Genomic DNA, 14,324 nt, shown 5'->3' with positions numbered 1-14,324 from the left:
TACTAGCTGTGTGACCCTGAACAAGTCATTTAACCCCAGTTGCCTCACTCCCCCCCACACACACACAAAAATATATATATATATATATATATATATATATATATATGGGTTGCTTTAATCTTTCCAAAGAATTTTTTCCTTTAACCATCTTGCTTGCTCTCCAAGTTGGTCCTGTTCCCATGATGCTTCTTTTTTTTTTTTTTTGGTGAGGCAATTAGGGTTAAGTGACATGCCCAGGGTCACACAGCTAGTAAGTGTTAAATGTCTAAGGCAGGATTTGAACTCAGGTCCTCCTGAATCCAGGGCCGGTGCTCTATCCACTGTGTCACCTAGCTGCCCCACCATGATGCTCCTTAAATCATGCAGCCTAGAACTAGACATGTTTCTAGAGTAAAGGCCTAGTAATTGAATGTGAAGACCACCTCACAGCTTTTAGTCCTGGTTCAGGATTCTGATGCAGGGCTTTACTTTTCAACAGTGCAGCATTGCAGATATATTTAGGGGAGAAATCCATTAAGAGACTTCAGATGACAATAAGCAGGGATTTTCTTGACACAAATTCAATTTCATTTTAATTAATATCACCTTCTTTTGCTCTACTCCCATTCCCCTTTCCCCTCAAATAGTTAGTCATCCTTTTGGACATATCATTAACATTAATAGCTGCAGTAATCTCATGCCCAAGAGTTCCATTTGGCCATTGAAACCTGAGTTTTAATTCCTTTTTTTATTTTCATTAGCCTTTTATCAAGTAGAGTTGTGAGAGGTCTTACTTAAATAAAGTATATGTTCTGAAATCTATAGAGCAGAAGAAAAAGGGAACATCTTTGCTTCCAAGACCAACTATTTTCCCATGGACATCAACGTGGGGAAGTTTTTCATTAATGGGTAGACACATGTTTTATTAACCTTTTATTTTTCTGCATATGGTTTCTGCATCCATTTCTTCAATTCACTTCAGTATTCATTTATTTTATTTGCTTCATGTTGTATGACTCAATTTTGACATTACTATTTTTGTACAAACAGCTTTTGAAATCCTGTCATGCAGTGTCTCAAACACAAGGTAGGACTGAACCTATAATCAGCAAGCTGCCGCTTTCCTTCTAAATGAGATCATTATCCTGGGTGCACTCTTTGCAAACGCAGTCTCACAAAAGTACCAGCCAGATAATGATTGCTAATAGCATTGTTCACCATTTATGATAAGCATCTGTTCACAATGACTATTCAGAGGTTTTGGATTGAATAGCCTTAACTGTTTATTTCATGTCTGGATTTCTGATAACTGGATCCACTAGAGCAATAATGCTTTAAAAAAAAAACCTTCAGAGAATTATTTCTGTGGTGTTTTATCAGGATTTACCAACTATAGGCTTGAAAGGCTAGATCCATGGTCATGGATCAAATCCGCCATGATTGAAGACTTTACTCTAGTGTTGCCATAAATGCTGTCAGCAGCTGGGTTAAGAAAAAAGGACCACAATCCTCCCCATGGATGGAGAGTGGCTTTAGTAAGGCTTGTGTCTCTCTGAAAATGGACTTTGATGCTTTTGATAATGACAGACAGATAAGGCTTTCACATCTTTAAAATTCAGTTTGCAAACACTTCTCAGAGAATCTCTTCATTGTAGTAGTTAGTGCAACATCTGTTCTGCTCCAGCTTCCGAATCATCATCCTTCATGAGATCATCCATATTAACTAACCTCTCGCTTAACCTAGTATGTCATGACAGTAAATTACTTGACTACTACTAGATCTTTTTTTTTTATTCCTGTGTGAAATACTGACCTCAACCAGTTGAGGGGAGAGAAAGGCACAGGACTAGTCTAATTGCTAGGAATTTTTTTCTTGTTATTTTTCAGAAACAACAGCAACAAAAAGTTGAGTTTTCAAAGTTTATAATGTGCCATTATCATATGTTTCTAAACACTTGTCTCTGTGTATCATCTTCATACGTCTGTATTTTTTTCTTCATGTCTCCATTTTTCTAAATTACACAAACTATCTTTAGTTTTAAAATCAAAAAGCATATTATGTATTGGCACAAGGCATAGGACAGTGGAAATAATTTGTTTTCCATTTAAGAATAATGGCCAGAACTCTTCCACACTATCTTGTATCTACCGCTACCATCAAACTGAGAGGGAGCCACATATTATTCAAAAAGACATAGCAAGAACGGAACTCTCGGATTACATTGTGTTGGTTAAACTAATTTGCTAATAAGACTTTGTAACAAAAGTCATTTAGAAGCACTTGATCATAACCCATATAGACCGAAGATCCCTCCAATGAACCCTTTATTCAGCTGGAGCGCACACAACTTGGGTTGAGTTGACTAGTGACATCATAGCACCAAAAGACTGATTCCTCTCTTAAAGTGCACCTTGATTTGTATCTTACTGTCTCTGTGTTTCCATTCTTAAATTTGCTTTATCTCCAAATGTTATGTCATTTGAAAATGAAGCCAGTTTTTCTCAGGTTAGATAAATCTTGTGGTACTCACTATATATCTATATGCATATATAGATATTTATAGTGGGAGCCAGAGCAAGGGCTATGTTGATATAACATCAGAGAGTCTCCGTAGAAAAAGCTTTTCAGCTGCTTGTTTTGTCTACATGATACAAGGCAATTGGATTCCTCTCACCAGATCTGCTAGTTGTTTGGGTATCCTGCATGTTCAGCCTGAGATGACATTAACATGAATTCCGGTGACTTACAATTATTAACCCAACCAGAGGAGTAAGAATGGGCTTGTGCAGTAAGAAAGCACATGGTTAAGTCTGTGGACCTGAAGAAACGGTATCAGGCAAACTCTGTGCTTCCCTAATAAATATTCCAATTAAATGAAAATCTAGCCAAACCAACTAAGCAAGTTGCATTAGCATCTAGGCCACATAAAGGTCAATCTAATTGACTGTGAGAAAAAAAAAAGTGACATTGGTTATATCAAAACCAAGCCAAAACCATCTCAGTTCATTTCAAGGATGGATAGTAGTAAAATCATTCGGTATCATTTAGACTAAACAAGATTCGTGATTGGCTGAATTTTTCACTATTTGGGTGAATTTTCCTGGCATTGTACAGAATCAGCTTCAGATGTTGGTGTGGGGCAGGGGAGAGAGAGAGAGGAAATAGGAACCTAGTTCATTTTGACACCATCTTCAAGCAAATAGTTTACTGGTTAAGACTCTGTTTCTATTGTTACAGGCCAAGGAGATGCAGCAGATGGTGAAATTGGAAGCCGAGATGGACCGAAGACCAGCAACAGTGGTGTGAAACTCCACAACCCCAACTGAAAACCTCATAGTGTCAAAATGTCACCCCCAAACTGCAGACCCCTATACAATGAGGACTAAAACCATTTTCTTTGATTTGTTATTTCCCCCTTCTGTTAAGGCAAGATATTGCCTAAGACCATGGCGAATATGTAAGAGTCACATATTTCAGTTTTAACTTTTTGAGTACTGAAGAACCCTTGTCAAATAGGAGCCGTTACTGTTGTAACAACCTGTCTTTCCAATGAGGCACACAGTTTAACCATTTGTAATCCTATTTGTTTGTTCAGCATCATCACAAGAAAACGAGCTTGGTATTAAACACCCTGCTTTGTGATGTACTAGGACAGGTTTGAACTACAATAAAAATCATGCAGAAACAGCTGAAAAATGCATGCATCGGAAAACTTCTTTCTGCAAATTCATCAGCAGAAATTATATGATGACATATCAATAACTTTACAGGATATTCCTTACATCCAAGTTACCTCATTAGTAAGTGCCATATCTTCATCTTGCCGAAAGAAGCCAATTTCCTGTAAAAGTTGTTGACATGGTTAAACGATGGAAAATCCAAGACAGCCATGTGTGCCAAAATTCATCAGTGCTCAAAGGTTAAAGGAATTGTGTGTTAGGCCCTTTAAGAAAAGTTTACATCAAACATTGCTTTATAGGATTTGCATTTTGATCTTACGGCTGCAGATTCCCACTATTACAATTCATTATTGTATCTTAAAGATTGTGAAATGGGTATTAGCAAAAGTTTGTAACTGTGAAAATGTATAAAGTATTTATACACTTAAATTCACAATATTTTAGAAAAATCACCTAAATGTTGCCACATGACAAGAGTAGTGAGCAAGATTACTAGACCTGTATTTGCATGACACAAGCACCAATGATGACTACAAATGTGTGCGACCACATTCATTCTCTTACCAAGTAAATGCTGATTAAATGTATGGCACAGAATAGCGTTTGATTAATTATCAAGACTTTTAGCAAAATGAAAAAAGCATATATATATATATATATATGTATATATATATGCACATATATGTGTGTATATGAATTATGTGGGCATTCTTGATACTTCAAGTTCTAGTTTAAAAAGAAGTACATAACTAATTTAATTTTACACAAAAATATTTATGCAGATTTTCAGAATTTCATATCAGGAAATAACCTTTTTATGTCTGTTAAATATTAAAAAAAGAAACCAATTTGCTACAGTGTTAATCTGCATGGGCTTAACGCCTGCTGTAGTTATATTGCAGAACAGTGCATGAAAAGCATTCCATTTGGAATTTTACCATGCTACCAGCCAATACAAATGGGACTGCATGGAAACCTGATAGTTTAGAACCAATCAGATTCCTGATTTTAGTACACGAAGCACTTATTGAATTGTTGCATATGCTTGTACAAACTGATTCTGTGTATTCCTATGAACAAAACAGATGGCAAAATAAAATGATGCTACCATCAATCTTGAAATTAAACTTTCAACTTCTCTAATAAAAAGTTAAAACAAATTCTTCTGTCAGTGTAATAGTTCTCTTTTTTTTTTTGATGAGGCAGTTGGGGTTAAGTGACTTGCCTAGGTTCACACAGCTAGTAAGTGTTAAGTGTCTGAGGCCGGATTTGAACTCAGGTCTTCCTGAACCTAGGGCCAGTGCTCTATCCACTGCGCCACCTAGCCGCCCCCTTAAAAGGGAAGAAAATTATTTTTTTTTTTTTTTTTTTGCAGGGCAATGAAGGTTAAGTGATTTTCCCAGAGTCACACAGCTAGTAAGTGTCAAGTGTCTGAGGTTGGATTTGAACTCTGGTCCTCCTGGATCCAGGGCCAGTGCTTTATCTACTGCACCACCTAGCTGCCCCTGGTGTAATAGTTCTTAAAGGCAACTACAATGGGATTGTTTAAAGGAGGAAACACAACGTTACTTCCCTCATAAATGGAATTTCTCATTGTTCAAGAAGTTCAATTTGAACCCTGCACTACCTCCCCGAAAATGATATAACACACATTGACCCTCAGTTTTAGATTCCCTTAAAAGAAGTGAAATTATTCTTCCAACTATTAGTGGAACTTCATTGACTTGTTTCTTACAGCTGTTGTGGTTACTGAGGGTTTTTTCAGTGATGTCCAACTCTTCATGAGAGTTATTTCCTTCATGACCCCATTTGGGGTTTTCTTGGCAAAGATATTAGAGTGGTTTGCCATTTCCATCTCCAGCTTATTTTACATATGAGGAAACTGAGGCAAACAGGGTTGAGTGACTTGCCCAGGGTCACACATCCAGTAAGTGTCAGAGGCCAGATTTGAACTCAGGAAGATGAGTCTTCTTGATTCCAGGGCCAGTACTCTATCCACTGTACCGCCACCACCTACCTCCCTCTCTTATGGCTATATTGTCATCAAACTTTCACTCACTGAAAACAATTCTCAACAGTAACTCCTGCAAACCAAAGTTAATAGAACAAGTTCACTTGGTTTCTGAGGGCAAGAATGCCAGAATCAAGTCAGCCATATTAAAATTTCCTGCTACAAAATGTTAAATAACCATTATTGGTACTTTCCAGGCATACTCATGTCATGGAGCATTAAATTAATTATGAGACGTCATGGGAAGAGTCAGGAGACACTTAAAAGAAACAGTTGAAATCTGAATTCATTCCATGAAATTTCAATTAAGCTATAGCCTACAAAACAACAATAAATGCCAAGTTCTGATTCAATAAACAAAAATTGGTGGGAAATTCATTCTCAGTTAAAAAAAAAAATTATACTTCGCATACTGTTAACTTTAAGACCTATTCTTTCAATACACTGGCCTGATGTGACAGAAAAGACCGAACTAAAATGACCTGGGAACCAAATTTAGATTTTTCAAATTGCACCAATAAAATGTAATTCATTTCTATATAGACTCAAGCCACAGCATTAGAAGGTACAAAGCGATATGTTCTAACAACATTTGCAAAAGCATTACTACTAGCCAGGAATAAGAAAGTCAAGCTAAGGTATTTTCAATGGCACAGTTTTGCTAGTCTCAACTATGCCCATTCTGAAGTGAACATTTTCTTTTAAGCATTGGACAGTGGATTGAGAGCTTTTTTCAAAGTAAGGAAGGTCTAGGTTCAACTTCAGCCTCTTAATAGGCACTGATTATGTGGCTCTGGGTAGGTCATTTAACCTCTCAATGCCCTGGGCAATTCTCTAAGATAATAAGTTGAAGGACTGGCACTGATCAGCCTCAGTATAGGAAAATTCCCCATTTGGGGGGGCGTGGGGGGGAGAAGAGAAAGAGCCTGGCTATATTATTAACTGTTATTCCCTGGGCCTCTCAGCCAATCGTATTATATGATGAATTTGAGGTTCTTCTTGCTGATGGGTAACACACTGGGATTTTTTGTTATTACTTATGCTGTTGTTTTAGTGGGAGGAAAGGGGTGTGTGTAAAATATCACATCATATCATATTACATGTTCTGACATGTAATCTAATAAAGGAAGACAAAAAAATGAGTAAGGTTCAAAATTTCAAAACAGAACGGGGAAAATTGACAGAGGTTAGATAGCTCCAAAGTAAAATAGTTTCCATCAAGATACATTCTATGGGAAATACTGATTAAAAATGAATTTTTTTTTTCTTTCTGAAAAATGCAGATAGGCCACATAATCCATCATTTAATTTACGTAGCCATCTTTTTGCTGAAACAGATGCCCCCCCAAAACAAAAACCACTAAAATACAGTGGAAAATAGGCTCACCATGAGAGTTTGGGGGTTCAAACCCAGAGACTTGGGGCCCTGCTTGTAATGTGACCTCACCTAAGTCACTTAAAATCTCAGAGGATAAAGTTTCCTCATCCGTAAAATTAGGAGGTTAGACTCAGAGGTTCTTAAGCTAGGGACCACGAACTCATTATTTATTTATCTACTCATTTATTTATTTATTTGGGTGGGTGGATGGATGGATGGATAGATAGATGATAGATTAATAGAGATGATAGATGATAGAGGATAGATATAGATAGATGATAGATTGATAGGTAGATGATAGATGTAGATAGATGATAGATAAATGATAGATGATATATAGAAAGATAGATGATAGATTTTATATATATATATTATAGAGGATAATTGTATTTCAATACAGCTGGTTTCCTTTGCAATCCTATGTGTTTTATATATTTAAAACATTATTCTGATGAGGAGTATATAGGGGTTAATGCATAAAAAATGGTCAAGGATCCTTGGGTAGATGATCTATAATGTCCTCTCCAACCCTAAATGTATATAATCTTGCAGTCTTCATCCCTATTTTTTCTGTTACCCGGATAGACTTTGTAGATCACGATTTCTAGCCTCATGCACCCATTATATTAACTATTTATACAAGGGAAGGAGAAAACAGAAAAGCTTTGGTATCACAATATCCCTGCCCCTTCATTCACCTGATTCCACTTTCATCAAGGTTTTTGTTGTTCAGTCCAACTGAACAGTCAATCATTTCTAACTGTTCTTGGCAAAGATACTGGTGTGGTTGTCATTTCTCTCTCCCGCTCACTTTACAGATGAGGAAACCGAGGCAAACAGGGTTAAGTGACTTACCCAGGGTCACACAGCTAGTAGGTGTCAGAGGACAGATTTGAACTCAGGAAGATGAGTCTTCTTAACTCCTGGCCCAGCACTCTATCCATTGCACTACCTAGCTACCCTTTTCATCAAAGGGACATTTCACTAATCTACCCTACCAAACCAACCCAAACATAGGCTTACTGTGAAAACTCTTACTCTAAATGCTTCTACACATTTCCAAATCTTACTTGAAAAACAAGTTAGTTCCACACTGACAGTCACTGGATCTAACTCTAATCTCCTGAGGATGCAGAGAAAGCATTTGACTTGGAGTATGAATACCTGCCACTTATCTATGTGGTTTGGGGGAAATCATTTAATCATCCTAGGCCCCATTTTTGTCATCTATAAAATGAGGAGATTGGATTGAACGATTTCTAGAGTCCCATCCAGCTCTAAACCCTTTGATACCACAAGTAGTTCCATGTCATTTAATTTAAAATATAGATTACCAAATTACCAGGTAAGGTACAAAGGGTGGGTAATAGAGATAAGTGACATTATTCCCCCTTCATTTAACTCACAGAGATATTCACCATGAAAATCAATGCAAATGATACTAAACAAAGAAGCAGGGGTTCTTTCCATTTTAGGCTTGGTAAGCAATTTCCTTTAGGGTATGTCCTAATTTCTCTCAAATCAAAAACACTGGCATATATAAGGTCCCATTTTTACTTGTTTCAGACCATGATGGTACCATTTAAAATACTGGAGCTGTGAATAACACCTTAGTGGCTCCTTCTGATTAAGCTCAATAAAATCCTATTCATATTATGTCTAATTTTCTGTCCCGGAAAAAGTGTTTTTGTATCTTTAAGAAAGCTTTCTAAGTATAACCTATTTCAGTGCAGGAGAAGCCTGTTGCTAAGGGGGAACCAGGGAAGAGACTATAATTATCTAAATTAGCATTGTGTGTAAAATTAAGTCAGCAGGTTTCCTGCTGCAAAGAGAAAAGAAGTGTGGGGTGCTCCACTTCTCTCTTAGGCAGTTAAGTACAGAAAAACCTGCTATACTTGGTGAGAAATTGACACAGTATTGGGCCCTCTAGGATGGAAAGAGATGCTAATGTGGCTGGGCCATACTGTCCTTTCTTCCTCCTTTCTGCTGGTACCTCAGAAGATGAATGGACTGAACACTAGAGGAAGGAGCTCTGAAACAGAAATGCTGAAGTAGGATTGTGACTATCCAAGAATAAGTGATTAAACTATCAGATGATGTGAAGTTATTGGGAAACTATTTCTTACAGTGCTGATGATTATAACTCACCTGAGGAGAAAATATCGTTTTTTTTTTTTCAGTCAGTCATCAAGGGTTTATTAAGTGCCTATATGCAAGTTTCTGTGATAAGCACTAGAGATACTAGGCAAGAGATAATCACTGCTCTCAAGGGGCTCACTTTCTGATGGAGGAAGGATGTCAACAGACTATATATAGGAGAAATTGGACATAATCAAAAGAGGGAAAACATTAGCATAAGAGAGATCAGGAAAGGCTTCTTGAAGAAGCTAGATTTTAGCTAGGAAAAGAAGGAATAGACCCTCCAGACCACAGGTTTTTAACCTGATGGCAGGGGGAGTCTGTAAACTTGTTCTTACTTTTTTTGTTGTTTTTGGTTTTTGTTTGTTTGTTTGTTTTGTTTTGTGGGGCAATGGGGGTTAAGTGACTTGCCCAGGGTCACATAGCTAGTAAGTGTTGTAATGATTGGAATGATGCCACCTACTGGAGATTTACTATAGGAAAGCTCCACCATGAGGAGAATGCCTCAGAGGGCAAGGCCATGTGGATTTTCCTTGGCGTCAGGAAGTAACTTTGCTCATGGGTGCTGTCTATCAAGGCTACCAGCCAATCAACTTGAGGAGCCTCCTATTTTCTGGGAGGAGACAGGAAGGAGGAAAGAGGGCCTGCGCAGAGAGCTCTGTCTCTTTTGGGTTCCTGACTTGATGGTGGTGGTGGCGGCAGAGGACTTCACAGGAAATTTGAGGAAAGATAGGAATCCCAGGCTGTTGGAATTCTGTTCTCAATCTTTCTCTTTCTCTTTTTCAATAAACCCTTAAAAACCTAAACTTGTTTTATCAGTGATTTTGGTCAGTTTCCCCCAAAACTGGGGGAACAGATTAGAATCCACATTTAGAATCTTAAATTACACAGTGTCAAGTGTCTGAGGCCAGGTCTGAACTCAGGTCCTCCTGAATCCAGGGCCAGTGCTTTGTCCACTGCGTCACCTAGCTGCCCCTCTCACTTGTTTTTATAACTGTGTTTCGATATAATTGGTTTCCTTTGTAACCCTCTGGATTATATTTTAAATATATAAGAACATTATTCTGAGAAGTCCAGGGGATGCACCAGACTGCAGATGAGGTTCTTGACACAAAAAGGCTAAGGACAGTTGTCCTAGAATATAGAATCCTCTGGACTTACTTTATAATGAACTCAATAAATAAATTATTAAGGGTGCTGAAATTAGGATACTAAATGGCTAGATTGGGGTGGTGTTTTTGGGGGGCGGGGGAAGTTAACAACCCTAGCCTAGTACCTTGCATCATTATTATTAAGTTGCTTAAATGGTTTTTTGATTGGAATGAATTCACTGTCATGGAAAAAAAAATGGGGGTCTTGAGACTTAGTCTTAAAGCTTGTAATGACGGCAAACTGCCACTACCCTATGGTAGCCTAATGAAATTTTAGTAAAAGTTACTGAGAACAGAGAATTAAATCCCTCCAGAGGTGGATATGCAAGATAAAGCACCCTAAGGTGCCAATTTGGTACTTAGCCTGAGAGCTAATGCTCTTCCTACCAAGCCCACATGCCTTTTCTTTTTGGTGAAGTGGTTAGAATGCTGATCTTGGAGTGCTAACTACCTGGTTGTGAATCTGCCTCAGACCCTAACCAGTTGTGTGACCTTAGGCAAGTCATTTGATCTGAGTTTAGGGTTATTCATATGTAAAATAAAGAAAATAAAAGCACTGACCTTAGAGGGTTATTCCTGAGCTGAATTATAGAGCAGATAATGTATGTGTAGAACCCCCCCAGGCTAGCTTGTCAATTGAGCATTCACAGATTTGCAGATTGGGTTCCCTTGGGCATGCCTCCACCTAAGCTTACATTTACTCATTAACCAGATGCAATTATCTCAAAGTAAAGTCATTTACTAAGATGGCTTAGTAAGAATAATAGCTATAAGATATCTCTCCTTCCAAATTTGTGCCACATAGTCCTACAAATAAATGCACAGAATCTAGGAGAAAAAAGTGGGTACGAATGATATAAACATAAACACAAATATGAAATGTGATTGAAGGAAAGTCATACTATTTTTTGTTTTGTTATTTTGATTTGGGGTTTTGTTTTGTTTTGTTTTGGTTTGGTTTTTGCAGGGCAATGAGGGTTAAGTGACTTGCCCAGGGTCACACAGCTAGTAAGTGTCAATTGTCTGAGGCTGGATTTGAACTCAGGTCCTCCTGAATCCAGGGCTGGTGCTTTATCCACTGTGCCACCTAGCTGTACAGGAAAGTCATACTATTAATACTTGCTGTTTGATACTGGACAAGTCACTGCTTCAGTTTCCTCAAATGTAAAACCTCCCAGAGTTGTGAGAATCAAATGAAATAATACTGGTAAAGTGCTTAGCACAGTGCCTGGCCTATAGATATTTTTTTTTCCTTCCTTTTGATGTGGGATGGAATTAAGGGTCAAATTGATGGTGAGTCGTCCCAAAAGAATTACAAGACTCAGTGAATCAGTTTCCCAGGTTTTATTGCAATACTGTGAGAGAACCAGAATACTGGAAAGGTATCTCTCAAATAAGGAAAGGAAAGACAATTATATTTATAGTATGGATAAATTGATTATCAGTCTCATTATAATAATCTCCACTTTGGGGAGGTACAGGGGAGGGCTTATCCTAATTTGGAGTTCGTGGGGTCCTAAACCAACCCCCGAGGCGGGTATCTTTTCCTGTGGTGGAGGTGTGTTTTGGGGGTTTACACGTCATAAGGTGAATCTGGGGACACATTTGGCCTTTTCTGCACATGTCTCTTTCTGATTCACATGGCTAGTTTCAAAACATCTTCATTTATCATTTATCATTTATTTCTAGTCTTATAGCCTGTCATTTTTTCATTGTTATAGTCTAAGGTCTTCATGGCCTCTCTCCCTCTATTCTCATTATGGGTACTGATTTATGCAGGTAAGAGAACTTAACATCCTGACTTGTAAGTTATCCATTAACTAGGGTCTGAATCCCTTTTAGAGCTCATATCTCAATTAGAGCATGGACCTTAGCTTTTACTATTAACCCCTTTTTGCCTTCTACATCACTTTCTTCCTCCTATATGTCCCCAATGTCCTTTCCCTTCCTGTGGTATTCTCACACTGATTGGTCCCCAGTGAGGACACTGTCTTCTGGGTGGTTGCTCAAGGGCCCTCCCTGCATTTGCTTGTCTCTAACGCTTGACTCCCAGCTGCTAGGATAAGCTCTTTCTTTTCTCTGTTGCCCAAGGTTGTGTTCCTTGGAAATGTGTCTCTTGTGTCTCTCTTTGCTCCCTGCTGGATGGGGTGTCTCCTGTTGGGTGGATAGTTCTGCTGCAAGATGCCATTGCAGATGGTGATAGAGGGGAGGGAAGAGGAGGAAGGAGAGAGAATCCCTTCTCCCTCTCTGTTGTTCTCTATTAGAGGCCCAGAGATCAGCATCACACTCCACAAAGCTGCTTCTAACCTCAAATGACTCAACTGTTCTCAGAGCAAGCAGGCTTAGCTTTTCAAATGTTTTCAAGGTCATGGAAATCTTTGGTCATCCAATGGCCAGCTGCCTTTCTAATTCTACTGGGGGAAAATTCCTTTTTTCCATTGCTGTTGTTCAGTTCTGGGCAAGGATACTGGAGTGGTTTGCCATTTCCTTCTCAGGCAAACAAGGTTAAGTGATTTGCCCAGCTAGCTGCCCTAAATTCCTTTTACATTTCATAAAGGGTAAACACTTTACTTTCATACATTAATATAATACATTGTTACCTCTGAGATGACCTTTATTTTCTGTGATAACATCAACTTAAGTATCAAGGTGAGAATCAAATCCCCCTCCCTCACCCCTGCAACAGATTACATGTATAAAGTGCTTTGCAACCCTAAAGTTCTATGTGAATTTCAGTCATCGTTATTATTAAATACTAGTTTTATCATACTATCTTCCCTATGGCAAAATACAACCTTGTAGCTAGATAGATGGGCTACAAGGAAGACTAGCCATATTCTTTACTCCTCTGTTTCACTTCCAGACTATCCTTTTGCTACTATATCTCAGCAACCTGTCTTTTGAGTTATTTCAGATTCTTTTAGCAGTCATATATTATTTTCCCAAGGAAGTTAGGTGATCCTGTGGATAGTGTTGGGCCTGGAGTCAAAAAGACTCATCTTCCTGAGTATAAATCTGGCCTCAGACACTTAACTAGCTGTGTAACCCTGGGCTAGTCACTTACCCCTGTTTGCCTCAGTTTGATCATCTATAAAGTGAGCTGGAGAAGAAAGTGGCAAACCACTCCAGTTTCCTTGCCAAGAAAACCTCAAATGGTGTCATAAAGAGTCAAACATGCCTGAAAAAACAAATTATTTTCCCATTTATTTCCATGTTTTTCCATCTTTTCCATGTAAGGAATTCAGTATTTGATTCACCTCATTCTGCTCTATTTTAATCTTGATCAAAAAGGGTTGAGTACTACAAAATTCATGTTGCTGTCCTATCAAACATGCTCTTCTACCTCCTCGGTAACCATAAATTACAAAATCATAGATTTTATGATAATTTGTAATGAGTTAACATTGACAGGATTGTTATGGCAATCAAAAGAGAGGATGCATATGCAATGCTATCTCTAACCCACCTGGGAGTGGCAAAGGACTTCAGTGGCCATCTATTCCATCCCATACATGAATAAAAATGCCCTCTGCAAAATACCCAACAAGTAAGTGGTCATTTGTTGGCAGATTTCTAAAAATGGGATAATCTATAATCACTTAGGGATGGATACCTCTAATTGTGAAAAAAAAAAGTTATTTTTTCAAGCCTAAGTGTGCTTTTTAATTTTTTTTTTTGCGGGGCAATGGGGGTTAAGTGACTTGTCCAGGGTCACACAGCTATTAAGTGTCAAGTGTCTGAGGCCGGATTTGAACTCAGGTACTCCTGAATCCAGGGCCGGTGCTTTATCCACTGTGCCACCTAGCTGCCCCCCTAAGTGTGCTTTTAAAAAATACATTTCTTCTAACAGTTCTGCTGAGAACACACAGAACAAATATAATCTATATGTCCACATGCCAGGCCTTCAAATACTTTATAAAATCACAGAACTGGAGAATTAAAAAGGATTTCAGCAGCTTAACAGAACTCATACACATAAGGAATT

At 38.2% G+C, this 14,324-nt stretch overlaps 1 protein-coding gene across 5 annotated transcripts in view; it reads left to right on the top strand.

The window, feature by feature from the left end:
* The window catches only part of PLCB4 (phospholipase C beta 4), a 381,108-nt gene extending 376,294 nt beyond the window's left edge, over positions 1 to 4,814 (top strand). For 3 of the 5 annotated variants that reach the window (XM_043986572.1, XM_043986571.1, XM_043986575.1), the window contains 2 exons: positions 1,030 to 1,066; positions 3,218 to 4,814. In XM_043986572.1, the coding sequence (XP_043842507.1) occupies positions 1,030 to 1,066; positions 3,218 to 3,306 (126 nt within the window). In that variant the 3' untranslated portion in view covers positions 3,307 to 4,814. The remainder of the gene's footprint in view (positions 1 to 1,029; positions 1,067 to 3,217) is intronic. The other 2 variants (XM_043986574.1, XM_043986573.1) reach the window with 1 other exon arrangement.
* Positions 4,815 to 14,324: the final 9,510 nt, after the last annotated feature.

The sequence above is a fragment of the Dromiciops gliroides genome, chromosome 2 (genome assembly GCF_019393635.1).
Source record: "Dromiciops gliroides isolate mDroGli1 chromosome 2, mDroGli1.pri, whole genome shotgun sequence".
Classification (NCBI taxonomy): Eukaryota; Metazoa; Chordata; class Mammalia; order Microbiotheria; family Microbiotheriidae; genus Dromiciops; species Dromiciops gliroides.
The sequence above is the reverse complement of the archived record's forward strand: the minus strand, read 5'-3'. Positions and strand labels throughout refer to the sequence as shown.